Source organism: Trichomycterus rosablanca, chromosome 4 (genome assembly GCF_030014385.1).
Source record: "Trichomycterus rosablanca isolate fTriRos1 chromosome 4, fTriRos1.hap1, whole genome shotgun sequence".
Taxonomy (NCBI): Eukaryota; Metazoa; Chordata; class Actinopteri; order Siluriformes; family Trichomycteridae; genus Trichomycterus; species Trichomycterus rosablanca.
The window spans coordinates 40,984,541-41,012,362 of record NC_085991.1 but is presented as its reverse complement, the minus strand read 5'-3'; the positions used below and the strand labels follow the sequence as shown (position 1 = coordinate 41,012,362).

Below are 27,822 nucleotides of genomic sequence, written 5' to 3'. Positions count from 1 at the left end.
ACAGTGGACAATTTCTATATGGTTTTATTTTATTATATTATTTTTAGTTGGTTTTCAGTGACAGAAGATGGACCATGTGGTAGTGAATGATCTGTCAGCTATCACAACCAACAAAGAGGAATTACATTCAGAAGAATTACAGTGGCAGAGCTCCAAACCGGACAAGCCTACAGTAATATACAGTTCATCTCTTTACTTTATTTACCTGTGATTATTACCATAATTTAATTACAGTGCACACTTGACTGGGCTACTACAGACACAGTACTGTATATTATCCTCCACACTCCAGTGTGTGAACTATGCTACATAGCTTTAAACATACACCTCTAAACACTCTTTACCAAATTTACCAGTGTGTACAGTTTTAATAAAAACTGACCAGTTGGTACTACCTGGTGAAACAAGCCAAATCTTTTAAAAGCTCTAGAATGGACATTAGTAAGAAGAGGAGGAAGTTGCATCATGTATAGACTCTCTCAGACATTCACACACACACAAACACATCTGCATGCTTGCACACATACACACAGACTAAGGCAGCTTTTTATGATGACGCATAAATACATGTGAAAAGCATCTGCTAAAATCATATTTTGAGGGGAAAAACATGTTAAAACTCGTAAGATACACAACACAAAGCATGCACAAATTCCCTTGGAGAGTTTAACCAGTAACAGTCATCCATGTGGTTGAATATGAGACGTTGAAGGTTCTAAATGACACAGTATTTTCATGTTAAACTGCCCAGTTAAACTACTTGCCATTCTTTGGTTAATGAGGGAAAGACACAACATACGCTTCAACAATACGTTTAAACATACATAAAATGTGTTAAAATTTCTGTTCCCAAAGGTTTGAGTAACATTAGTCTAAAAAGCTAGCATTAATAAACAGTGCATTCTCAAATTAATTACTAAAAGTGTGGCCAGTGAACCAGGTAGTGTTAGGAAATTCAGGGGTCCCAGGTAAAGATGAAGGACAACACTCACATAACTAGTGACAAACTCACAGTGACACATTTTCACAATTATTATGCAGACATTAATTAAACAAGAGAAATAATATATCAATGCTTAGCGAGGGTCGTCTGGAGCGGCAATCTTCTCCAAACTGGGCTTCACACCCCAGATCTCACGAGCATACTGGGAGATGGTACGGTCACTGGAGAACTTGCCACAACCGGCAATGTTGTGGATCACCTTCTTGGTCCATTCCTTAGTATTCTGTTTGGAGAGTAGCATAAATGTCAGCTTTAAAGTTGTAAAGTCTAGGAATTTAATTAAGTCATTAGGCCCAGTTACTACTAGTTAGCTAATAGGTCATTGAATTAGCACATATTACAGTGCACTAACCTTGTAAAGAGCGCTAACTTTTTCCTGGCTTTTAATGTAGTCCTCATAGTCAGCAAACACTTTGAACCTGCAAAAATAAAGTTCAGTACAAAAGGTGGTGAAGATCTTCAATTAAAACAAAAATTTGTAGGTTCTAACACAAGTATCAAATTAGAACAATTAGGTATTAAAGAACTATACTGAAATTATATACAAATTTCTTTTATGTATAATCATAAAAGTTTCAAGTGTCAAACAGGATTTATTCTGACCTGTCATTATTCATTAGCATGTTGACGATGTCCTTAAAGCGGTCTGGCTGGCTGGGGCTGAAATATCCTTTAGATATTTGATCCATGGCCTGCTTCAGCTCAGGGATGCGATTGTAGTACTCAGATGCATTGTACCTGGAAACAGGATTGTGTGTATGTGTGAAATGTCCATTTTAAGCAAGTAGTCTTGCTTTAAAACATATCAGGTTTTTGCTGCAATAAAAAATACACTTGTCTAATCATACCTTATCAAGTTTGATAGTGCTGTAAAACATAGTGGTGGTAGTATTATGCTCTGTGGCAGTTTTGCAGCCAGCAAAAGTAAACCATTGTAGAAAATTAATGGAATAATAAAAAAGGATCTTGAGTCTTGCTGGATGATGACCCAAAAGACACTTCAAACTGATTTTGAAAGAGCTAAATTATGCTAAAATTCTGCTTTTGGAATGGCTATTACAAAGTCTGGACCATAACCTAACTGAGATTATGTAAACTGTTTGAAAAGTCAGTCACACATTTTGCATCTTTGTTTTGAAGTAAAATTTGCCAAGTAATATCTGTCAAGTATGGTGGTGTAAGATCCAACCAGAGTAAAGCCAGTAGCGTCTTTGCAGCAATTAAAAGTTTTTGGTCACAGTTAAAAGAGCTAAGGGACATGTATGTAAGCTTTTGACTTGTAGTGATTTTCACTTACTCTGATGTAATATAATTAAATTCACATGTTGACATTTGTGAGTAAACCTTAACTCAATCATTAGAAAGGTTATCCACATACTTTTGGTCATATTGTGTATATTATATAATTTAGCAAACCAGATCTATTAAATATACATGTCTTTTCTCTGCTTTTTACCCTTTCTTATCCATGGCCTCGACATCGTCTACTCTCATGCCAAAGATGAAGAGGTTCTCCTCTCCGGCCTCCTCCGCCATCTCTACATTGGCTCCATCCATAGTGCCGATAGTCAGAGCTCCATTCAGCATGAACTTCATGTTACCGGTTCCAGAGGCTTCTGTGCCTGCAGTGGATATCTGCTCAGAAAGGTCAGCTGCAGGGATGGCTAGATACAGAGAGGAGAAAAGCAGAGATAAATGAATACAGTGTATCACAAAAGTGAGTACACCCCTCACATTTCTGCAAATATTTCATTATATCTTTTCATGGGACAACACTATAGACATGAAACTTGGATATAACTTAGAGTAGTCAGTGTACAGCTTGTATAGCAGTGTAGATTTATTGTCTTCTGAAAATAACTCAACACACAGCCATTAATGTCTAAATAGCTGGCAACATAAGTGAGTACACCCCACAGTGAACATGTCCAAATTGTGCCCAAATGTGTCGTTGTCCCTCCCTGGTGTCATGTGTCAAGGTCCCAGGTGTAAATGGGGAGCAGGGCTGTTAAATTTGGTGTTTTGGGTACAATTCTCTCATACTGGCCACTGGATATTCAACATGGCACCTCATGGCAAAGAACTCTCTGAGGATGTGAGAAATAGAATTGTTGCTCTCCACAAAGATGGCCTGGGCTATAAGAAGATTGCTAACACCCTGAAACTGAGCTACAGCATGGTGGCCAAGGTCATACAGCGGTTTTCCAGGACAGGTTCCACTCGGAACAGGCTTCGCCAGGGTCGACCAAAGAAGTCGAGTCCATGTGTTCGGCGTCATATCCAGAGGTTGGCTTTAAAAAATAGACACATGAGTGCTGCCAGCATTGCTGCAGAGGTTGAAGACGTGGGAGGTCAGCCTGTCAGTGCTCAGACCATACGCCGCACACTGCATCAACTCGGTCTGCATGGTCGTCATCCCAGAAGGAAGCTGACGCACAAGAAAGCCCGCAAACAGTTTGCTGAAGACAAGCAGTCCAAGAACATGGATTACTGGAATGCCCTGTGGTCTGACGAGACCAAGATAAACTTGTTTGGCTCAGATGGTGTCCAGCATGTGTGGCGGCGCCCTGGTGAGAAGTACCAAGACAACTGTATCTTGCCTACAGTCAAGCATGGTGGTGGTAGCATCATGGTCTTGGGCTGCATGAGTGTTGCTGGCACTGGGGAGCTGCAGTTAATTGAGGGAAACATGAATTCCAACATGTACTGTGACATTCTGAAACAGAGCATGATCCCCTCCCTTCAAAAACTGGGCCTCATGGCAGTTTTCCAACAGGATAACGACCCCAAACACAACCTCCAAGATGACAACTGCCTTGCTGAGGAAGCTGAAGGTAAAGGTGATGGACTAAACCCAATTGAGCACCTGTGGCGCATCCTCAAGTGGAAGGTGGAGGAGTTCAAGGTGTCTAACATCCACCAGCTCCGTGATGTCATCATGGAGGAGTGGAAGAGGATTCCAGTAGCAACCTGTGCAGCTCTGGTGAATTCCATGCCCAGGAGGGTTAAGGCAGTGCTGGATAATAATGGTGGTCACACAAAATATTGACACTTTGGGCACAATTTGGACATGTTCACTGTGGGGTGTACTCACTTATGTTGCCAGCTATTTAGACATTAATGGCTGTGTGTTGAGTTATTTTCAGAAGACAGTAAATCTACACTGCTATACAAGTTGTACACTGACTACTCTAAGTTATATCCAAGTTTCATGTCTATAGTGTTGTCCCATGAAAAGATATAATGAAATATTTGCAGAAATGTGAGGGGTGTACTCACTTTTGTGATACACTGTATATAACAAGAACAATGTGCCCTAAAAGTCTTGATAAGTCTTATTCAGTGACCAAGCAAAAAGCTGAATGATTAAATATATGAACGGGCTTATATATAGCAAAAAGCTAATTCTGGAATAATGAACATATAGATTTAGGATAATGTGCTGTACCTATCTCAGCCAGTGTAACCCTGTAGTTCTCCAGGAAAATGACCTTAAGCCGGTCTCCCACCACAGGATCATTGTTCACAACATCTCCAATAGATGTGATAAGTTTAATGATCATCTTAGCCATGTGGTAGCCAGGGGCAGCCTAAGAAATAGTAATAATAAATGAATATTAAGGTGCATATCAAAAGAACAATAAAATGAAAAAAAAAAAAATCTTAATTAGCCAGTGGGAGAAAATTTAACTTAAAATGAGTTATTCTATATACACATAGTTATTTATCTTTGTACAATTTAGCAGACATTTTTAGATAGATAGATAGATAGATAGATAGATAGATAGATAGATAGATAGATAGATAGATAGATAGATAGATAGATAGATAGATAGATACTTTATTTATCCTGAGGGAAATTATTGAACATTATTTGTCGCTTTTATCCAAAGCGACTTAGAAGTGTGACTGAAAACAATTAAAAACAGTGGCATCTTGGTGGTGGTGGGGCTTGAACCAGCAATCTTCTGATAACTAGTCCAGTAAATTTACAACTATGCCAGTAGTAGCTTAGGGATTGTATGGTTATATCTGCTAAGTTGTATTCAGTCTTTTGGTACATGACCACTTGCAAATTTTTTTTTACATTTTGCATTTTACCCCATTTTTTACCCAATTTAGCACAGTCAATCTGCTGCTGGGGACCCCTATTGGTGCCCAAGGAGGGGGTGACTTGACTGACACACATTTTCTCAGATGGGTGCGCAGTCTACTGATCCGTGTGAGGCCGGCTTCGCGCACAGAGAGCCACGTCCCCGACCTCCGCGCTTTTCCACCGCTGTGCAAGCGCCCTTAGCAAACAAGGTTACTTTCACAGCCCCACCCCTCTGTAAAATACAGTTATTTCCCACCCTAGCAGACTGGAGGCCAATTATGCCTGCTAGAGGGCGCCCAGTCGACCGGTAGCAGAGCCGAGACTCGAACCTGGGAGTTCAGAATCTCAGCGCTGGTGTGCTACCTGAGCGACCTCATAAAACCTACAATCCTTACAATTTACCACTAAAACCTTCCTTGATTCTTAAAATGTTATTGTTCAGTTAGAAAGTATAAAGAGAAATCAGCAATTAGGATTTACTTGTATGCTCATGTGCACATTTCTGGTTTTAAAACTTGACTTGTATGTGATCGTTCTTACCTTTCCTCCGATCATGACTGTTCTGGGCGTCCAGGCCTTGTTGGGCTCTTTCTTGATTCCTACGAGAAGAAACATTAGTGTTACTGCTGTTATTCACAGAAACTTGTTATTATGGGTTTGTTATATGTAAATAAGCAGACACCCCTAGACAACACAAATACAAGTGTTGTTGTGACAACACTGCTTTTCCAGAATATTGAAAACAAGAGAAATCTGCAACAATATGTGTGTTTAAACAATAAACAAAATTCAGTATTGCTCTAATTCCTGTGGTTACATGCACTGATTATGGGAAACCCATAAACCAATGACCTGTGATGTTTACGGTTTAGTTTGCTGTACGCACAGAGCATTGCTTTTTTAAATGGGCTTATATATTTAGTTGTATATTTTCATTTAATTCTATACACATCACCATAATACCTTTTAAGGTACGGGTGGTTGAATATTTCTGATTGCAATATATGTCAAATAAGAAAATATACATTCACTAAATAACCTGATTATTACAGTAGCTGGGCCCAAATCAAACTGACTTAAAATATTTCTTTCAAATATTTACATTTTTAAGAGATTATAACACAGACATACTCTGATTTGAGTTTAACAGCATTTTGTTTACATGACCACTTGATTAATCAGATCCATGTGTGTATTAATTAGTTGTCTCAGATTAGTGTGTATAAATGCACTTCAGCTTAACATGGTGTAACCACAGGTGTTGAGAATTATGTTAAATAATAATGATAATGTGTAGATGGATGCATTTATTTGTCATATATACAGATACACATGTACAGAACAAAGAAATTCTTTGTATGGCACCCATGTAACAGAGAGGGTTAGGGGCCTTGCTCAAGTGCCCAACAGTGGGTGCATGGTAGAGCCAGGATTTAAACCCACAGCTTTACCCACTAGGCTACTACTTATCCTCAAGATGTGTACTAGATTATTGTTATAATTGTTATATGTAAATATAATTATAATTATTAATATTATTATTATTATTGCAGTTGTACAGTTTAAAGTAGAGTATAGAGATATAATTACGATTGTACAGGGTGATGATGTGCAGGCAGTTCAGCAGCTGTCTCTTGTACTCATGGATCCTCTTCACTTGGATATCGAACATGGAGTTTGGATTGATCTTCACCTTATAATGCTCCTCCAAATGCACAGCAAATTTCAGTTTATTCTCCTGCAAAAACAAATCAGGTAAAAACATCAGTACAGTAGAGTATGAAGAATTACTGAGTTCATAGAAAAGTAATTATATGTAACATTTAATAACATGTTCTGTTAATTAAACACACTTCATTTCATTTTTATCAATTGTGTTATCCTGATCAGGGTCGTGGCAGTTTCTGTTTCTATGAGAAACACTGTGCACAAGACACGAATACCCTGGACAGGGTGCCGATCCATCACAGGGCTGAAGCACACCGCTGAGATTCAGATCTCAGAGGTGGTGGGCTAGTGTAATAGCCTCTCAAGCACATTGTTTAATAATTTGAGTATGGGATGGTAAAGGTGCAAAAAAATCTAATGTTGAGCTGGAAGTCTAATTGTAAATATAGGTCATAAAAACCTTAGTACTAAACATGATGGGTGTTAATAATCCATCCAGTAAGATTCTAAGCTAAGGTCAGAGCACAGGGTCAGCCATTTTATGGCACCGCTAGACTAAAAAGGATTAAGGACCTTGCTGAAGGGCCCAACATTGGCTACATGGCAGAGCAGGGATTGGAACCCACAACTGAGAGCCCAAAACTAGGCGACCAATGTCCTAAAGTAAGAGCTAATCATGTATATAATGTATTTCCTATTGTGTGTACTGGGTTGGTTATTTGTAAAGCGGTGCTAGCTAGTATATTTCTGTTTTAAGCTGGCATGTGGGAGGGAAACGAAATGTCATAACCAGTGTAAGGTAACCTGGTATGTACATGATTTTTTAACCACCTAAAACAGTCGTATTACTGCGTTTTCCACAGGATAGCATTTTCTAAAAATTTGACTCAATCCAACCCTTTTCTAGATGAACTAGTATTTAAACATTTAAAGCCTAGAAATTTTGGTGACTTTACTAAAGTAATAATAAAGTCTAATACTAAACGTTGTTCCGCCTACATAAATTCAATTCATGTAGGAACAGAAACAACACAAAAATGTCCAGTGCCAGCAAAAAAAACCCACCAGGACTAGAGCAGAAACAGATCAGTAAACACTGTGATCTTCCATTTGAGCAAATCAACTTTTGAAGTTAAACAGGATCAATCTCACCTGTTTGATCTTAGCAATATCTCTTATGAAGGATTCATCATCCACAAACTCCAGAAGTTTTTTCAATTGATCCAGATCACGGATGTAATCCTCACCGATGCGCTAATGCACAAGAAACACAAAGCACAACCATTATATTTTTAACTTACTCCATCTACTATAGGCACAGATTTTCACAAACACATTTCAAAATTCTATGGAAAAGAGTGTAGGCTGTTATAGTCACAAAGAGGATGCCAACTTGATATTTATGCCATGGTTTTGGAATAGGATAGCCAACAAGCTAATGGTCAAGTGTCCATATACAGTACTTTTATCCATATGGTGTATACTTTTCCCTTTTCTCCCAGTCTAGAGATATCCTTTTTACTTGTTTTATCTCCCCTCTACTGTTGACCAAAGAGGGCCGTACCTAACACACGCCCCCTCCAGCATGTGTGTAGTAGCCAAGTGATTCGTTTCCCCTGCACCCAGGCCGGTTTACACAGAAATCAGCATCATGTATGGTGAGTCACGCACTGATTTCCGTGATTCCTCGTCTCTGTGCAGGCAAGTTCGACCTGCCAGCAGAGGCTGCAGTTGCAGCAGTTATGAGGAATCGTTTCAGCCCGCCCACCCTCATACACAGGGTCTGTTTGAAAACCTAGTGAGCTGCCTAAGTAGAGAGGATTCTAATAAGACATCAAACTTATAAGGCAGGTTATTCAGACACACTACTTAGACAGCGATTACGTCACCGCAGTTAGCCTCAGGTCATTTAAACCAACGGGCTGAGGTGGCACAACCCGTTGGCATGCAAGCTGACATCATTTACATTTGAAAAAAAAACTCAGTTTGTTGCTCCGCATTCGCTATATTTGAAATCGTTGGCAACAGAAGTTGTACCGCACAGAATGCTGGGATCGCCTTCACCGCTAAGGAAGCATCGGATGCCCCTCTTATTCAGTCAGTTTATAGCTCAGAATTAAGGCCTCTTAGTAAGCAGCATTTTAAGGCATCTAAAAATTCTGACAGCTTTCTTCTCGGGACCATACATACGATGATTTAAAATGCTGTCTATGTAGAGAGCTCACTAGGTTTTCGGACAGACCCACAGTGCCATCTGAGTGCCAAAATTACTTTAGTTTAATGAAAGCTTATTTTAAATGAAAGCGTGACTAGTGTTGATGAAAAGTAAGCAAAGTCAACGCTGCCACCAAGCTGAGAAGAAATTTAAACTTTATGCAAAGATGACAGATGTGACAATTTTGTAATGCTTTTAAGGAAAGATTATACCAAATATCTGATTTTCCATTTCTCTGGAAATGGAATCCTGGCAGCCCTAGTCATAAAGCCTTGTGTCAAGCTTTGAGTAATGAGTGAGGCCTGGTTGAACCCAACCGCAGGAAACTTAACCAAGGACAAAACTCTGGCCATGAAGAAAAAAAACATGAAAAAGTGAAAAGAGGAACAAAATAATCAAACTCAAGAAATACACAAGCCAAAACAAAACCAAACCATATTCCACATGCTGAAGTGGAAAACACTGCACTTCACACAGTCATCAAGAAGCATGTGACAGTGACAGCTGTCCAGTGTGGGCATAGCGGGTGGCCATGTTACAGTGAAGTTACGGCTCTCAGTATTCCCAGGTGGTCTAACATTTAAGTACTGAAATAACTCAACCCTACGTGACAAACCTCATTGCTGTCACCTCAGGCGTCGTGACCAACCTCGTTGCTCTCAGCTCAGGTGCCATGAGCAGCCGTGTTTGAAGTGCAGTTTAAAGACAGGTGCACTTTCCTTAAATCTGCGCCAACAGTCAATCAACAACATCCCACCCACCACCCCCAGTAGACAGTATGGGCACAGCCAGTGTGAATGTAGGGTTAAACAGTTGTTTTTGTCTTATACATGTAATTAGTTGCCCCTTACCTCAGCAATGACCTCAGCCAGGCCAGGGTTGCACATGACCAGCCAACGGCGAGGAGTAATGCCATTGGTCTTGTTCTGGAACTTCTGTGGGTCCACATCGTAAAAGTCCTTAAACCTAGAGAAAAGTAGAAGAATATTACAAGAATATTAATGAACTTTGACATGTTATAATGATATATATTTTATTAATTTAGTCCATAATTTTTATTTAAGATATATACTGTATATCACATAATTCTACAATGTGGTAATTATTCGTTAGATTAAAAAACAGACATTTTTGCTTCTAGATGTTCGAAAATGTCATATGGTGTGACTGTCCTGACCAAATAAAGTACATTTAGTCATATAAAAATATTTATATATATTTTTTATGAAACCAACAACTGGGTAGCATGGTGGCACAGATGATAAGAGTGGGTGCTGCACCGCAACTTTGGCCTTAAAGGATCTGGGATCCATTCTCACCACTGGTCGTCTGCAAGATGTTTGGTATGCTCTCTAAATGTCTGTGTGAGTTTCCTCCAGGTACTCCAATTTCCTCTCACTTCCCAAAAACATGCAGAAAGTGAAGTGGCTGTTCTGCACTACCCCTACGTGTAGGTAAGTAGCATGCCTGCCCTGAAGTGGACTGATACCCTATCCTGCCCACAGTGTTTTCGAGTGGTGTATGACCCACCACAACACTGACCAGAATTAAGCAGTTAGTAGAAAGATAAGAAGGAATAAACAAATAAACAACCAAGAATGGACTTTTGGCATGATTTAGAGAAAATAAGGGGCAGGTTATTATATTATAAAGGAGACCCCAAGACCTTTGTGGTGCAGTGACAAGGTCAGTATGATTGCCATTATATACTACAAACAACTGTCATTTTTAAGTCATGGTTCAGCAGGTCAGCTGATGTGACCCCAGCATGTTTAAAAAGTTTGAGATGACATTAGGTAGGTTCGAATCTCAGCTCTGCTACCCCATATCAAAGACTCTGAATGCTGATGGTCAGCACATGTCTAGCTCCTGTTTAACCACTAACCCTGTACCTGCATGTCATATGTGACTCTTACACTGTGCTTTTGATGATATCAGAGTGGATACGAGCCACTCCATTTACAGCATGAGAACCAACAATGCACAGATGAGCCATGTTGATCCTCTTTTGTCCTCCTTCCTCGATGAGTGACATACGCCGTAATCGATCTTGATCATCAGGGAACAGAGAAGCAATTCTCTAAGAGGTTAAAAAAGAGAAAGTCAAAGAGAAAGAGAGAGATATGAGGAAAAATGTCACATACAGAAATGCTCATTGTTCACCAGCGAGCCACCAAATATCAAACGGTAAAGCAAAGCTGTTATTGAATGCACATCATTGGGAAACCGAGTAAAAGGTTGATGTAACTGCCATATAAAGCCCGGCTCTTGCAAGGATATAATGTTTGACCCCTATTAGACAGACCACACATCTTCATGCTGCAGATTTTGATTTGGTTTTCTTTGCCACAGTTAAGCTTGGTTAAGCATGCTGCAAATTGTGGCACAGCAGTAAAACACACTAGCACACCAGAACTGACATCTCAAACTTGTGAGTTCAACTCTCAGCCCTGCTACCGGCAGGCTGGGTGCGTACACAAACAATGATTAGCTTGTTCGCATTGAGGGTGCTGGAAGGGATTCCTCATAACTGATGCAATTACGACCTCTGCTGGCTGATTGGAAGGGAGGGAAATTGGGGGTAGGGAAGCATGCTACAAATTGGCTTCATTTTCCAAATCTCGCAGGTGCAGGGCTCCATCTGCACTCTGCTCGGTTACAGTTAGATTTTAATTATTTTTGTATTTAATTAATTAATTTAATTAATTAAATAATTAAATTTTAATTTTAATTATTGTTTTATTTATCACCAGAGCAACAAGTCAAATAAAATTAAAGCAGTAAACTCAAAATACTAGGTTGATGTGGACCTAATGCATGAGACTAAAGAGGTATGTAAGAAGACAGGTGCTTAATCTGGTTGATCTGCTGTCCATATGTCACATGGCAACTACACATACTGTGAGGACAGCACTACCTACCCTACAATTTATTCATAGATTTAAAGATGTTCACAAATACGCCGTAGTATCGTCAGTTTGGGCACTGCTTAGATGTATTAAATTGACGATATATTATTTAATGTATGTTTATTTGCAAATGATACCACTTACATATTATAAACGCTTACAGCAAGCAAGTAGTGCAAATGTTTGAACTGCCAGATAATATGTAAGTTATTAATAGCAAAAACATAGCTTCTGTCTGACCTGCAGGTGACGCTGGTTGATCTCATAGATGATCTCCAAGTGGCGAGGCAGGAGGTTTTGGAACAGGTCAACAGGCCAGCGCTCCAGAGCTTCTGGCAGCACGGTGTGGTTAGTGTAGGCACAGGTACGCACAGTGATATCCCACGCCTAGAAGAAAACACACATCCTGCAGGGTTAGCTATAAATAATTAGCACATGAGAACAGAGGTGACAACAAAACTTCATGATAAAATAATGTTTTGTGCCTTTACGTTATTGTTTATGCTTTGGGGGGCAGTCACAGGGTGCATGTTTTACGGTTAAAGAAATTGAGTTCGTTTTGAGCCGATACTGAAAAAAGTGGCTCAGATAACACATTTATCAGATGTTTTTATTCAAAGCGACTTACAAGGGGCCCAACAGTGACAACTTAGTGGTGTGGGAATAAGCCTGTGAGATATTTAATCCACTGAGCTACCACTGACCTACACACACACACACACACACACACACACACACTGTTGCCTTAGCAACCACTGCTGGCTAGCACTGCTAAACTATGGTGTGATAGAAGTTATTGAATTAAGAGGTAGAGGTAGATTTATTCTGCTTCTCAAAGGCGCAGATTGACCTTAATGATTGTTAATACATGGGATCTTCAAAAGGTTTCTGCATTTTGTTGTTTTTTAAAATATTTTTTATGCATTTTCTCCCCTTTTTCTCCCTTTTTTTAGCGCGTCCAATTGCCCGATTGCGTCATGCTTCCTCTCCACCAATGCCGATCCCTGCTCCGATTGAGGAGAACAAAGCTAACCCACACCCCCTCTGACACATGGGCAGCAGCCGTATGCATTTTGTCACCTACACTTTGACGAGTGCAATGCGGATCAGCACTCTTTTTCCCGTCTCTGTGCAGGCGCCATCAATCAGCCAGCAGAGGTCGTTATTGCATTAGTTATGAGAGAGTCCCTATCCGGCTTTTTTAATATCCCACCCATATCTGAACAATGTATTCTGAACAACAGGCCAACCGTTGTTCATGTGGCTGCTCAGCCCAGCCGGCAGGCGGAGCTGAGATTCGATACGATGTATTCGAGAACCCAGCTCTGGTGTTCAGTGTGTGTTTTTACCGCTGCGCCACCTGAGCAGCCCCCGTTTCCGCACTTTTATATTTCGGTTGGAAACAGTGAGGTAGGAGGAGCAGTTACCGGTCGTGTCTGAGAGACTTATAGTCTGGATTTTGTGCCATCTGATTTTCACCTTTTTGGACCACTCGAAGCTTTAAGGGGAAGAAGATTTTAATGTGGTGACGATGTGAAAGCAGCGGTGCATCAGTGACTACACGCTCAATCAAAAACATTTTTGCTGATGGCATTAAACAGTTGGTACGACACTGGGAAAAATGCATCGGAAGGTGACTATGTAGAAAAGTGATGTAGTTTGTTTTTGAAATTCTTAATAAATAGAGTTCAAGTGCAGAAACTTTTTGAAGAACCTTCGTATTAAGCTTATTCAAATGTGAGCACACAAGCACACAGAAACACAGAAGACTGAGACAAATACAATAAACAAACACTAACTGTGACAGCAGTGTTAAAAACAATACTATGAACTTCACCCTAACTGCTCTGACAGGGGCTGAATAATCGAACCCTCACTGCACGGCAACAGTGTGATCAATAATCTCTACCTATTTTGGTATTCTGCTGTGTGCAGTGGTGTCTCTAGGAATGTTCAAGGTCTTGGAAATCTTTTTATACCCGTTGCCCTTTTGGTGGAATGAGCTGTTCTCCTCTCTGAGCTTTTGTGACGGCTCCTTATTTTTCACCATGGTTGCAACACACTTGAATCTCTGGGTGGTGTTTATATATTAACACAACACAGCTGAAGCAAATTAAGGGTGGTTATTGTGTTACAACAGAAGTAACCAATGGATAATACAGACTAGCAGTATTTTTTTCCCCCAAATTATTCTCCCCTAATCTAGTCGTGTCCAATTACCCTGAATATGCGTCCTCTATACTGATTCGACCCTTCACCGCTGACTGAGGACGCCTCTCAACTGACATACACCCCCTCCGGCACGTACAGTCAGTACAGACTGCACGAGTCAAGTTCATACACTGACGAGCACTGTGTATGGAGGGCCACACCCCCATCAGCATTATTCCTCAGCCCTGTGCAGGCGCCATCAGTCAGCCCTCAGGGGCCGCAGTCGCACCAGTTATGAGGACCTACGATCCGACTTTTTTTACACTCTAACCCTGAACAACAGCCAATCCTTGTTCATGATGCCGCCCAGCCCAGTCGGAAAGGCAGAGCTGAGATTCGATACGATGTATTCGAAACCCCAACTCTGGTGCGCTAGCGTACTTTACCGCTGCGCCACCTGAGCGGCTACTAGCAGTAATTTTCAAGTTCAGCAATAGGGTTCGATCCCCAGGTGGGGCGGTCCGGGTCCTTTCTGTGTGGAGTTTGCATGTTCTCCCAGTGTCTGTGTGGGTTTCCTCCGGATGCTCCGGTTTCCTCCCACAGTCCAAAGACATGCAAGTGAGGTGAATTGGAGATACGAAATTGTGCAAGACTGTGTTTGATATAACCTTGTGAACTGATGAATCTTGTGTAATGAGTAACTACCGTTCCTGTCATGAATGTATCCAAAGTGTAAAACATGACGTTAAAATCCTAATAAACAAACAAGATCAGCAATATTATGTAGGATATTATGTTGAGTAATTATGACATGACAGTATTAACTAAATGTCCTGCTACTCTAAATTACTACATCATTCATGTTCTTTTTTATTTGCTGTAACATTTAATTGATAAAGACTTTGTTTTGAGTTGTGAATCCTTATTTTCGATGGGGGGGTTGAACATTTCTAATTGCAGCTGTAAATAATTAAACATATGTCATAAAATACAGAGTGACAGACATAAAAACTTAACAGCATTCCTAAACAGTGTAGAGCTTACCTTTTCCCAGGTCTCTTTCTCATCATCCACTAAGATCCTCATTAGCTCTGGGATTGCAAGTGCAGGGTGAGTGTCATTCAGCTGGATGGCAACCTGCACGACACAAAGCACGACCACTGTTTAAAATGCAAAACATTATTAACACTATGGGTGTGTTCAAAAACCTCGTGAGCTGCCTTGCTGTCTTACTGCCTACATAGGCAGCTGCTTAAGTAGAGAGGATTCTAATAAGTCATCGACTTATAAGGCAAATTATTCGAATGCACTACTCAGACAGCGATTCCATAAGTTTTTGCTAACTAACACAGTTAGCCTCATGCCATTCAAACCAATGGGATGGAGTGGCACAACAACAATAATAATAATTTATTTACGTTTGAAAATAACTCGTTTGTTTGTTTCTTTACACCGTCTGCCATATTTTTAATTTTTCTGTGAGAAAAGTTGTGCCGCATTGAATGCTGGGATTGCCTCCACCGCTAAGGCAGCATCGGATGCTCACTCGTTCTAAAGTCAAAATAGCATTGAAATTTTAAGATACCTTACTAGTCAGCATATTAAGGCATCTAGGATTTCGAATGGTCTACCTCTCAGGAGCACGCACAGGATGACATAAAATGCTGTCTATGTAGAGAGCTCCCTACGTTTTCGAACACGGCCTATAACACTACGCTATGTGTTATAAGTTGTATTGTGGGTATCATCAGTTTACTGAACAACTATAAAATCTCTAAATTTCAGAAATTGTAAGCAAATTATATTACAGTATTATATTTCTCAACAATTGTTGGGCATTAGAGAGAAAACAATTGCTGGAGTCTCACAAAGCAGTATTTAGTACTTATTTTAATGTACGATTGAGGTCAAAGGTTGAAAGTCAGGGCCCTGAAAAACAAACCATGTCTTTTTGGACCTTGCTTTGTGCACGAGAAACAGTCACACACCTGTAGGAGACACTTGCACAATGTAGCAGTCTTGAGATTTTAATTATTTCTGCAAATGTTGTTTTTCTGTCACAGAGCATTTAAAACTGAGCCCAGAGCCACAGAGCCCAGAAAATATGACTTTTTTCATAAGTTTATTTTGGGTTTTCTGAAAACATGCTAGGTCAAAATTATACAATTATACATTAACCAGTCGATTAGATATTAAATTAATAGAGGTTTGTTAATCATTGACCTAATGTTTTTTGTCATTTTTATCATAATTTAGGGTTTTCATTCATAGCTTTAGAATTATCAATACTAAAACTGCATAAAATGATTTATTGCCAGTAGTGCACACACAACACAACTGAAATTTGTCTAGTGTAAATTGACTCTTGGGCTCAAAAACAGACGTGATACATCCAGTGTAAATCCGGCATGAGTAGTGCAAAAAAGACCAAACTTCTATTTTAATAAGCAGCATCATAAGGTAACATGACAATATGGTCGGTAGATGTTTTAGTCTTTTATTTATTTTGTTTATTTTAATTTCATTTAAATTTTTTAGCATACTACTAATAATCATCATAAGTTATTGTAATGGACCCACCTGCCATATAGATTACAGCAGAGGTGGAAAGTAACGAATTACATTTACTTGCATTACTGAAATTGAGTAGTTTTTTTGTGTACTTGTACTTTTTAAAGTAGATTTTACGACCTGTAATTTTACTTTTGCTTAAGTATGTTTTGTATTAAGAATCCGTTACTGAGTAAAAAAAAAAACGCTAAAAAATCGCGTCTGGGAAACTGCTGCAGTGAATTCTGCGATGGAAAATAAACTGGTGCTAAAATAAAGGAGCTGTAATCTAGGTATAGAGTAGGGAAGGGTGATTTTAAAAGTTTAACATGTTTGGAGTTTGATGTTTCGTTATTTGATAACATAGTCTGATGTCAAAGAATGGCAAAGTTTTGTCTTACATCTTGAAGGTTTTCTTTGGGTCATTTAGTGAAAGTCACAACACCTGTAACCTTGACTTGTGTTGAGTTATGGATTTTCAGTATGCCTGTTGTTTGGTATTTGTTGGTGATGAAAAGAAGGCTGGTCTATAGAATCCACAATTAATGCCAACTTCAGTGGTTATACAGTTTGAAAAGGTTTTATGGGATGGTCTGTACTAAAATGACACATTACACATCCCTAAATGTTTTAAATGTTGTATCAACATGTTTTTTTCTATTATATTTTAATTAAAAACAACTATTGTGAGAAATATACACTTGTTCTGTTTGCATTACACAGAAGAGACACCCTCTCCTGTTAAAAAAATAACTAAGTAACGTTTACTCTGAGTACATTTTAAATGAGTTACTTTTTACTTGTTACTTGAGTAGATTTTTAGACTAGTAATTTTACTCGTACTTAAGTAAAAATTCATTAAAGTAATAGAACTTTTACTTGAGTACAATATTTTAGTACTCTTTCCACCTCTGGATTACAGTATCATGCCCATCTGCCATGCCATTAAGGCTCATTAAGCATAAATTTGCTGCAGCCACAGAACACTTTAAATGCCAGGTCTTTGTTGGCATATTTGTTGTTTCTTTTTGTGGAACTCAGCTAGAGTTGTGGTGCCTTTTGGCTCCAGCTTTTTAGCACCACTACTGGCGGATCCCATATAGGAAACCCAGTACAAGGATATACGTGCACTAAATAACCTAATTACTAAATGTAGTTGGTTTTATGAGATTTCTGGAAACCTCATTTATTTTACTCTTATTTTTAGAAATTAACATGTTTACATCTAGAATCTAATTTTGTTCAAATCTTCAATGTACCTGTAAATGCACGCACTAATATTTCCTGTTAAAATATATATGTTTGTTATTATTATTATTTTTATGTCACACTTTTACTTCTCCGGTTTCAGTAAGTTCCTTTATCTGCTGATAATCCTGAGCCATTGAGGCAAACCCAAAGCCAGATAATCCCATAGGCAGACAGTGAGTTAGTAGCTCTGGTATAATCTCACCTTCTCGGGTAACTTGGACAGGTCTGTTCGCACAACCTCTGTTGAGCCAAACTTAGAAGCTTTGAAACGACGGATGATGTCCTGAAGGGTAGCAGCCACCACAAAATACTCCTGTTTGAGACGGAGCTCCTTGCCTTCAAAGAACTGCCAAATACACACACACACACACACACACACACACACAGTTAACATCTCATCTAAATTGATAAGCTTGTTTTTAAACTAATAAGATGTGTTTTCAAATCTGTATTATTTTTTATTAATATAACTAGGTGGTCAAAAGTATTTGGACACCTGACCAGAGAACATCTCATTCCAAAATAATATCGAGTTGTCCACGCTTTGCCACCGTAACAGCTCCCACTCCTCTGGAAAACTAGTTTTTCATTAGGTTTTAGAGTGTGTCTGTAAGAAAATGTGGCCATTCAGTTCAGTCACTGATGTTGGACACAAAGGCCTGACTCGCAATCAATGTTCCAAATTATCTCAAAGGAGTTCAATAAAGTTTAGGCCAGATCTCTGGAGTCCAGGCAGACCACTGGAGTTCCTCTACACCAATCACATAAAACCATGTCTTATGCACAGGGCCTTCCCAAACAAAATTAAATGCATGTAGTTTTAGTATTATATACAGTGTATCACAAAAGTGAGTACACCCCTCACATTTCTGCAGATATTTAAGTATATCTTTTCATGGGACAACACTGACAAAATGACACTTTGACACAATGAAAAGTAGTCTGTGTGCAGCTTATATAACAGTGTAAATTTATTCTTCCCTCAAAATAACTCAATATACAGCCATTAATGTCTAAACCACTGGCAACAAAAGTGAGTACACCCCTTAGTGAAAGTTCCTGAAGTGTCAATATTTTGTGTGGCCACCATTATTTCCCAGAACTGCCTTAACTCTCCTGGGCATGGAGTTTACCAGAGCTTCACAGGTTGCCACTGGAATGCTTTTCCACTCCTCCATGACGACATCACGGAGCTGGCGGATATTCGAGACTTTGCGCTCCTCCACCTTCCGCTTGAGGATGCCCCAAAGATGTTCTATTGGGTTTAGGTCTGGAGACATGCTTGGCCAGTCCATCACCTTTACCCTCAGCCTCTTCAATAAAGCAGTGGTCGTCTTAGAGGTGTGTTTGGGGTCATTATCATGCTGGAACACTGCCCTGCGACCCAGTTTCTGGAGGGAGGGGATCATGCTCTGCTTCAGTATTTCACAGTACATATTGGAGTTCATGTGTCCCTCAATGAAATGTAACTCCCCAACACCTGCTGCACTCATGCAGCCCCAGACCATGGCATTCCCACCACCATGCTTGACTGTAGGCATGACACACTTATCTTTGTACTCCTCACCTGATTGCCGCCACACATGCTTGAGACCATCTGAACCAAACAAATTAATCTTGGTCTCATCAGACCATAGGACATGGTTCCAGTAATCCATGTCCTTTGTTGACATGTCTTCAGCAAACTGTTTGCGGGCTTTCTTGTGTAGAGACTTCAGAAGAGGCTTCCTTCTGGGGTGACAGCCATGCAGACCAATTTGATGTAGTGTGCGGCGTATGGTCTGAGCACTGACAGGCTGACCCCCCACCTTTTCAATCTCTGCAGCAATGCTGACAGCACTCCTGCGCCTATCTTTCAAAGACAGCAGTTGGATGTGATGCTGAGCACGTGCACTCAGCTTCTTTGGACGACCAACGCGAGGTCTGTTCTGAGTGGACCCTGCTCTTTTAAAACGCTGGATGATCTTGGCCACTGTGCTGCAGCTCAGTTTCAGGGTGTTGGCAATCTTCTTGTAGCCTTGGCCATCTTCATGTAGCGCAACAATTCGTCTTTTAAGATCCTCAGAGAGTTCTTTGCCATGAAGTGCCATGTTGGAACTTTCAGTGACCAGTATGAGCGAGTGTGAGAGCTGTACTACTAAATTGAACACACCTGCTCCCTATGCACACCTGAGACCTAGTAACACTAACAAATCACATGACATTTTGGAGGGAAAATGACAAGCAGTGCTCAATTTGGACATTTAGGGGTGTAGTCTCTTAGGGGTGTACTCACTTTTGTTGCCGGTGGTTTAGACATTAATGGCTGTATATTGAGTTATTTTGAGGGAAGAATAAATTTACACTGTTATATAAGCTGCACACAGACTACTTTTCATTGTGTCAAAGTGTCATTTTGTCAGTGTTGTCCCATGAAAAGATATACTTAAATATCTGCAGAAATGTGAGGGGTGTACTCACTTTTGTGATACACTGTAACTGATATTACACATGGGTGCTCGGGTGGCACAGTGGTAAAGTAGCTAGCCCACTACATCTGGGATCCAGGGTTCAAATTCACAGTGGTGGAGAATCGACATTCAGAAATTATCTAAGGCATTGTCTAAGGCAATGGTTTGGGGCAATGGATGTGATACTGCATTGGCCCAGTGATTCTGGGAAAACCGGACCCAAAGTGTCACTTAAACATAATGAAAATAAAATGAAATGATATTACACAACTGTTAGCCATGAGTGAGGCTGAAACACCTGAACTTTATCATTTGAAGGGGTATCCACATATTTTGGTTATACAGTGTAAATGACTAATGTATACAAGTTTGAGATGTAGTTGAACTTACGTTGTCATTTGGGTAGAGCACACGGGAAATATTCTCAGCCAGATTTCTGTCCAGAACAGCCTGGATGTAACCACCAACATTAACTGTTTAATAAAAATAATGGGTTAGAGGATATTAAGGAGTTAGAATTTAGAAGTTAGGAAGTTCTGACACTGAGCTGTAATACTGGTATAAAATAAAAAAGAAAGAAATAGGCAGTAGCATGTCTAACACTAGCAATGATGTTTAGGACCAACAGTAATGTCTAAATCTACTATTCATAATAAAGAACTCACAGTCCTTGAGGTTAAACTCGCAGGGAGCCTTGGCTGACCACAGTCGCATGGTGTTCACAATGTTGTTTCTGTATCCTGGGACCGGGGTATCATATGGCAGGGCCAGAACCACCTGTTTAAACACACAATGCTTTGTAAGGATATCTGTGCTATTTCAAAATACTTTACAAATACTATTAATACTATAATTATCATTTATTTTTTCTTAGCTAAAGAGTAAATACTTAAGTAATTTCACATAAATGTTTACTACAGCTTGTTTGAGCTGAGCACACAGCCCTATTGTCCTAATGTAAGGTGATGCTGATTTTAAATAATAAAACTATATACATTGAGGGAATATCAGTCATCTGACTACTGTTTTTTAATATACTTCCAGTACTTACATCCAATTAAAAAGTATACATCTCAAGGTAGTACATAAATATATAAACCAAAAAGTGTTTTTTTCCAGTTAAATTAATGACACGTTTTAATAATTATAAATAAAAATAAGATAACATGACACTTAATGGATTTAATAAAGTTTAAAATGTATAAATGATATTAACTGTTGCAGTTTTGCAAACTAAATCTTTTTCATTCTTGCTTGATACAAAACTTCAGCTGTTTTATAGTCTGTGTTGTCTGATTATAAACTTCATATTGTGCCATACATTTTGCAGGCAGTCCAGTCAAGGACAGGCACTCGCTACAAACCCACACTGTTGTTGTGTATACAGAATTAGCCCTGGCATTGTTTTTCCTAAAATTGCCACATGTCATGTTAAAAGTAACAGAAATTAAACAGAGGTTTCCATCTTACCCCTCACACATTAACATTTCCTTAGATTCTCTGAATCTTTTGACAATGTTTTGTACGGTAGATGGTGAAGGACATAACTTCTTTGCAATCTTGCATTGAGAAATGTTCTTGCAAAAATTAAGCCTTTGCTGGATCTTTTACACCCAATGATCATGATCATATATACATATACAGATGTACAGAACAACGAAAGTCTTTCTTTGAGTATCCCAGCTTGTTTGGAGCGCAGGGTCAGCCATTATACAGCGCCCCTGGAGCAAAGAAGGTTAAGACCCTTGCTCAAGGGCCCAACAGTGGCTGCATGGCAGAGCTGGGATTCAAACTTTCAACCTCTCAGTTGATAGCCCAAAGTTCTATCCACTAGGCTACCTAATTCACCTAAATATTCTAGAAACGTTTCTCTCTCAACGTTTCACCGTGTGTCTTCACTGCCTGTAGTGCAAAAATAAGCATCCAGTGTGGAATGACTTTGATCTTTATGAAAATGTGAATTTAAGTCAGCCCTTTGTTACAAAGCCTATGTTTTGTACTGAACTGTGCACACCTGTTATACTGATTCTGCGCTTACCTGTGTGTCCACCCATTTGACTGCCTCATCGGTGTGCTCCACTCGGCCGTAGAAGTGCACAGGACGCATGTACTCAGGACGGGCCTTTTCCCATGGATTGCCGTAGCGCAGCCAATCATCTGCCTCCTCAATCTGTCACACATTTTGAAATATCATGTTTTACCACTACAGCGATGCAATAACATAAGACCAATACTGTATTTCCAATACAGTTGCATTGCATTTACCTGCCACCCATTAGCAATTTTCTGGTTGAAAATACCAAACTCATAGCGGATGCCATAGCCATAAGCCGCCAATCCCAAGGATGCCATTGAGTCAAGGAAGCAGGCTATAGACAGTGAATGAAGGAAGAAGCAAGATTAAAGGAAAGTTCCGGTAACCCAGAATCATTGAGTCTTACAATGTTTGAGGATTATTTAAATTGAATCTGACCTGCCAGACGGCCCAAGCCTCCATTGCCAAGTCCAGCATCCTCCTCGATGTCCTGTAGCTCTTCCATATCCAAACCCAGCTACCAAGATAAGGAATTGAGCAATTTTATTAAGCAGGTAAAAGTTAATAGGAAACAGTTACATGTAACTTTTATTGTCTTTATTATTTGTTTTACTTTTAAATTATTTTTTATTTATTTAACATTACCACATAATTTGGCTTAGAGGCTTTCCAGCAACATGATCAAGGTGAGAAAGTGGTGGAGGTGGTTTTTAAAAGAAAGTCAAGTATTACATTTTCAGCATTTAGCTTTACCTTCATTCAAAGCAACTTACAACTGAGACACTATACATTGCAAGCAATTGAGGGTTCAGGGCCTTGCTCAAGTGTTGGAAGCTGACAGATGTGTGGCTTGAACCAGTGACCTTCTGATTACTAGTCCTGTACCTTAACCACTGAGCTACCCCTGCCCTATTATTGGCTACATCCTTGCATTGTATGGCCAAAAGTATTTGGACCCCTGACCATAAGGCTGTTGGATATCCCATTTCAAAAACAAATGGTACTAAAATAGAGTGACCTTTATGTGATCTTTTCAGCTATAACAACAGCCACATTTTTGAGAAGGCTTCTCATGTGATTTGGTGTCTGTGGAAATTTGTGCCTATTCAGTCAAAGGGGCATTTGCAAGGCTGTGCACTCATGGTGGTAAAGAAACAGATGTACAATAATGATGAAACAGTAAAGGGCCTGCAAAGTTGGGAGCATATAATTTCCTTTATATAATTGATTTATTACATCTGTTAGCAAATGCAGTGGCTAACATGAAAAAAATGAATTTAATAATTAAGGGTTGTCTTAATACTTTTGTCCATATAGTGTATATGACAAGTAGGCGGCTGGGATTACCTGACATGGCAGCAAAAATAACTAGTGTGGTATTTTTTTTCTTTAGACCTGTGGTATTTGCACCTCTCACCTGATAAGTGGCCTCATCGCAGGCATTCTCCAGAGCCAAATTTACCATGGTGTTCTGCAATGTGCGGCCCATGTAGAACTCCAGAGAGAGGTAGTAGACACGCTACAGACAGAAGGGAGACAAAGAGTTCTAGTTTTAGTACTACAGTAGTACTTCTTGTGCAGTAAATACATCAAATGAGTTTTCATCACGATGATAACAGTTTTTACATGATTATTTTGTCATAGTGTGCATATGATTGGTGATCGTTGAATCACACTGACTGAGTCCATTAAGGTCTACATGTTGAGACAGTAGATTCATTCAGAAATGAGCAGGCTTGTGAGGGCTCATGTTGCCATGCATGTGGCGAGTGCAGGGCCCTGTCAGCTGGTTCTGTTCGCCCTTTAGGTTTTCAGTGCATTGATAAGTACAGCTGGCCGCTATCAGCTCACATGGCTGTCGCAGGCCTGAATGAAGCGCTAAGAAAAACAGTGTGTGAGCAACCACTTGTGCTTGTGTATAAATAGCTGCATTGCAGAGTTTCCAAAGAAGATCGGATTGCCTATGTGTGTATGCCCGCCATTTATCATGAGTGGTTGCCAAGAGGAAGACAAGGACAAAAATACTATGTAGTAGGGATGGCCAATGTTTAAATACGTTCATTGAAGTTTTTCTAAGAATGAAAAGCCCAATATCAAAAGCTAATTCTATTAGCTATTAGTGATCAGGCTAGTAGCTCTAATCCTCTGGGTAGGATTTCCACAAGATTTTGGCACAAACACTGGCACTAATGTCAAATAAGAAGGTCTGGCTAGCAATCAACGATTCATTTATCCACAATGTTTTCAGGAGAGCTGAGGTCAGGTTTCTGTGCAGCTCACTGTAGTTCCTTCATGCCAAAGGTTGTAAAACCTTTGTCCTTATAAAGCTCGTTTTGTTCACAGGATCACAATCATGCTAAAAGAGGACAGAGCCGTTCTAAAACTGTTCCACAAACTTGAAAGAATAGATTTTTATACAAATAAAGTAATGGATGTGACAAATTCAACAAGCTCAATCATTAGGAGGGGTGTCGACATATTTAGCCATATAAGGTATAATAGAGTTTATGTTTAAAATGCAGTTATTGCAATTGTCAGTGTACCGTACTGTACATCCTCACTGCACACTTTGCCTGATGTTGTACTGTTCATGCTGCTGCTACATTGTTTATTGTTATTATACGTTTAGATATAGTGTACCTTTTTATTATTTAACTTGTATGTATGTTGACACCTGCACCAAAAGAAATTCCTTGTACATCTGCTACTTGGCGAATAAAAAGATTCTGATTCTGATTGATTAAGACCCATTGATTAAGGCCCTTTATCATCTTAACTGAACCCCATTCGTTAATAGAAAGGAACCCTTCACAAACCCCAACATCAAATGTCCACGTTTCCTTCTACTAAGAAAAAAGTTAACATTTATTTTTATTTATTTTTCATAATCGGAAAAAGCTGTAAAAACAAGCTTTAAAAATGTGCAATATATTTTAGAGCCGTTCTAAAACTGTTGCCACAAACTTGAGAGAATAGATTTTTATACAAATAAAGTAATGGATGTGACAAATTCAACAAGCTCAATCATTAGGAGGGGTGTCCACATATTTTGCCATATAAGGTTATTATATTATATACTTTTTATTATTAGGTTATTATAATAGGTTATTATTATTATTATTATTATTAGTTATTATATTATATACTCTATTAAAACATAATAGAGTTTATGTTTTAAATGTGCTCTGTTAGTGCTATAATGAAAGAAAAAACTTTTAAAAAATCAAAGAGAGATTTAGTTCTGGGTGTTTCCACTCTATGTCATCAAATGAATCAGTTTAATTTAATCTAAACTATTACTGTTTCCTACTGTGGCCTAAACAATACAATGAGAGGTACTCACTGCCTTAATAACGTAGTACATACGTGTCACTAACAGATTTTCTTTTTGGTTTTTATCTGTAAACTTATTTATAAATGCTTAAGTAGCACAGTGGTAAAAACACGCTAGCTCACTACCAGTGAGATTCCGGGGTTCCAATCTCAGCAGTGCTATCAGCCGGTTATGAATGGCTAAGTCTAAGGAGGGGGGTTGGCTAAATAGCCTTGCCATTGGGAGGTGCACTTGTCAGTACAGTCTCTGTGCCTGTCCCAAGCCCAGATCAAATGTAGCAGTTCAAACTGCCACATTAAGTTCTGGTTCATCACTGGTCCAGTTTATCTGTCTTTTTAATGAAAAAGTAATTAAGTAAAAAAAAAATTAAGTACATTTTTAAAATCTGTTTTACAGCCTTTTCTAATTACAAAAAATAGGCATTTAGGACTTTGATTTGCAAATTTGAACTTTTTTTCTTACTAGAGGGAAATTTTATGCTGGTATATTTTATGTTGTAAAGGGTTCCTTTCTATTAACGAATAGGGTTTAGTTAAGATCATAAAGGGCACAGGACAACAGATGGGTCTCAGTCAATAACTGTATACCCAAAAGGGCATTTCTATGGTAGGCCTAGCTCATAAATTAGCCAGTAAATAAGGTTTGTTTGTTTGTTTATTGGGATTTTAACATCATGCCTCACATCTTGGTTTTATTCATGGCAGGAACGGTAGCTACTCATCACACAAGGTTCATCAGTTCACAAGGTTATATTGAACACAGTCATGGACAATTTTGTATCTCCAATTCACCTCACTTGCATGTCTTTGGACTGTGGGAGGAAACCGGAGCTCCCGGAGGAAACCCACACACACACACACACACAGAAAGGACCCGGACCGCCCCACCTGGGGATCGAACCCGGGACCTTCTTGCTGTGAGGAGACAGTGCTACCCACTGAGCCACCATGTCGCAGTAAATAAGGTAAACCTAATAAAGTGGCCAGTAAGTGTGGATGTGATGGATACATATTTTGCTAAGAAAACGAATTATTTTTATTGGCACATGAATGTGACATTGACTTGCTATACAGCCAAATAACAAAACCAATAAGTCAGCTCTTTTCTTTCTGTTGTGCACATTTTACTCTGCAGTCTGAATGCACAAACATCAATCCTGTCCCCTGTCGTTATGTAACCGGCCGTACAGGGTTGCCAGATTGCTTTAAACTGTCCGAACCTGCTTTGGTGTTTCAATTTAGTCTATACAAAAATCTATATACCTAAATCCTATCCTAAATCCTTATTACAAATTTTATTCTAAAATATATACCCCAAAACTGTAGCCGGAATTTTGTATTATCTAAAAGTGATGAATTGCTTTTGAGATGAATCTGGTACCCTTGGCACAGGACAGCTGATTAAGAAGACGCGCACTTAGTATATTAAAAGATAGTGTGCATTATCGGATTACTTTGCCACCGACATTCTTTATTTACGCTCTTTTATATAAATATAAAACGACATGTTTGCACTACTAATGTTAAATAAAGCAAAAAAAAGCCCATTGCGAGCGCACACGCGTACACACTGCGCAACTGTGTCTACGTGCAGAGGCGCACACTACCATACTACATAGTAGGATGACAGCTAGAAGGCCACTAGTGGAATATCATCACTGTCACCATGGCTACTTTTGCATGCAATGTATACTACCGTACTAAGCAATCAGCTAGAATAGTACGCCAGTCGTGTATAAAATATATAGACGTACTATTTAGTACGTTAGTATGAATTTCGAAGCCAGGACACGGATGCTTACCTTCGGGTCTGTCTCGTAGTAATGCTGCTGCGTCCTAATCCACCTGCCGACCAAGTGATCGCGGACGGTGCTAGCCAGGGCCAGGTAGTAGTCCCTCTTCGTGGCGACATTGCGGTCCTTCACCAGGGTGAAATGCAGGTGCCGGTTGAAGTTGGTCTTTAGGTCGGTGACGTTTTCCACCCCGGCGAGGCCGCGCACTGAGATCTGCTTCCTCCTGTCCTGGTCAGTCAGAGGTTTGGACATTTTGACAGGTCGTGTGAGGTGTTTGGGGTTGTTTTTAGGTTGGCACCGCGTCTCTGTGACCTAGCTCTCTCTGCAGCAGCGCTGAGTGCCTATATCCGCTCACCGTGTGTGTGCAC

At 39.5% G+C, this 27,822-nt stretch overlaps 1 protein-coding gene across 1 annotated transcript; it reads right to left on the bottom strand.

The window, feature by feature from the left end:
• Positions 1-6: 6 nt before the first annotated feature.
• Positions 7-27,822, bottom strand: pygmb (phosphorylase, glycogen, muscle b). Its single transcript, XM_062994313.1, has 20 exons — positions 27,464-27,822; positions 23,746-23,847; positions 22,767-22,845; positions 22,559-22,662; positions 22,332-22,463; positions 20,959-21,070; positions 20,684-20,766; positions 18,046-18,189; positions 15,087-15,179; positions 12,132-12,278; positions 10,899-11,062; positions 9,834-9,948; positions 7,920-8,021; positions 6,690-6,837; positions 5,640-5,698; positions 4,452-4,593; positions 2,460-2,667; positions 1,607-1,741; positions 1,356-1,422; positions 7-1,226 (listed from the first exon to the last, which is right to left on the bottom strand). The coding sequence occupies exons 1-20, from the start codon at positions 27,704-27,706 to the stop codon at positions 1,077-1,079; spliced, it is 2,529 nt and encodes an 842-aa protein (XP_062850383.1). The 5' UTR covers positions 27,707-27,822; the 3' UTR covers positions 7-1,076.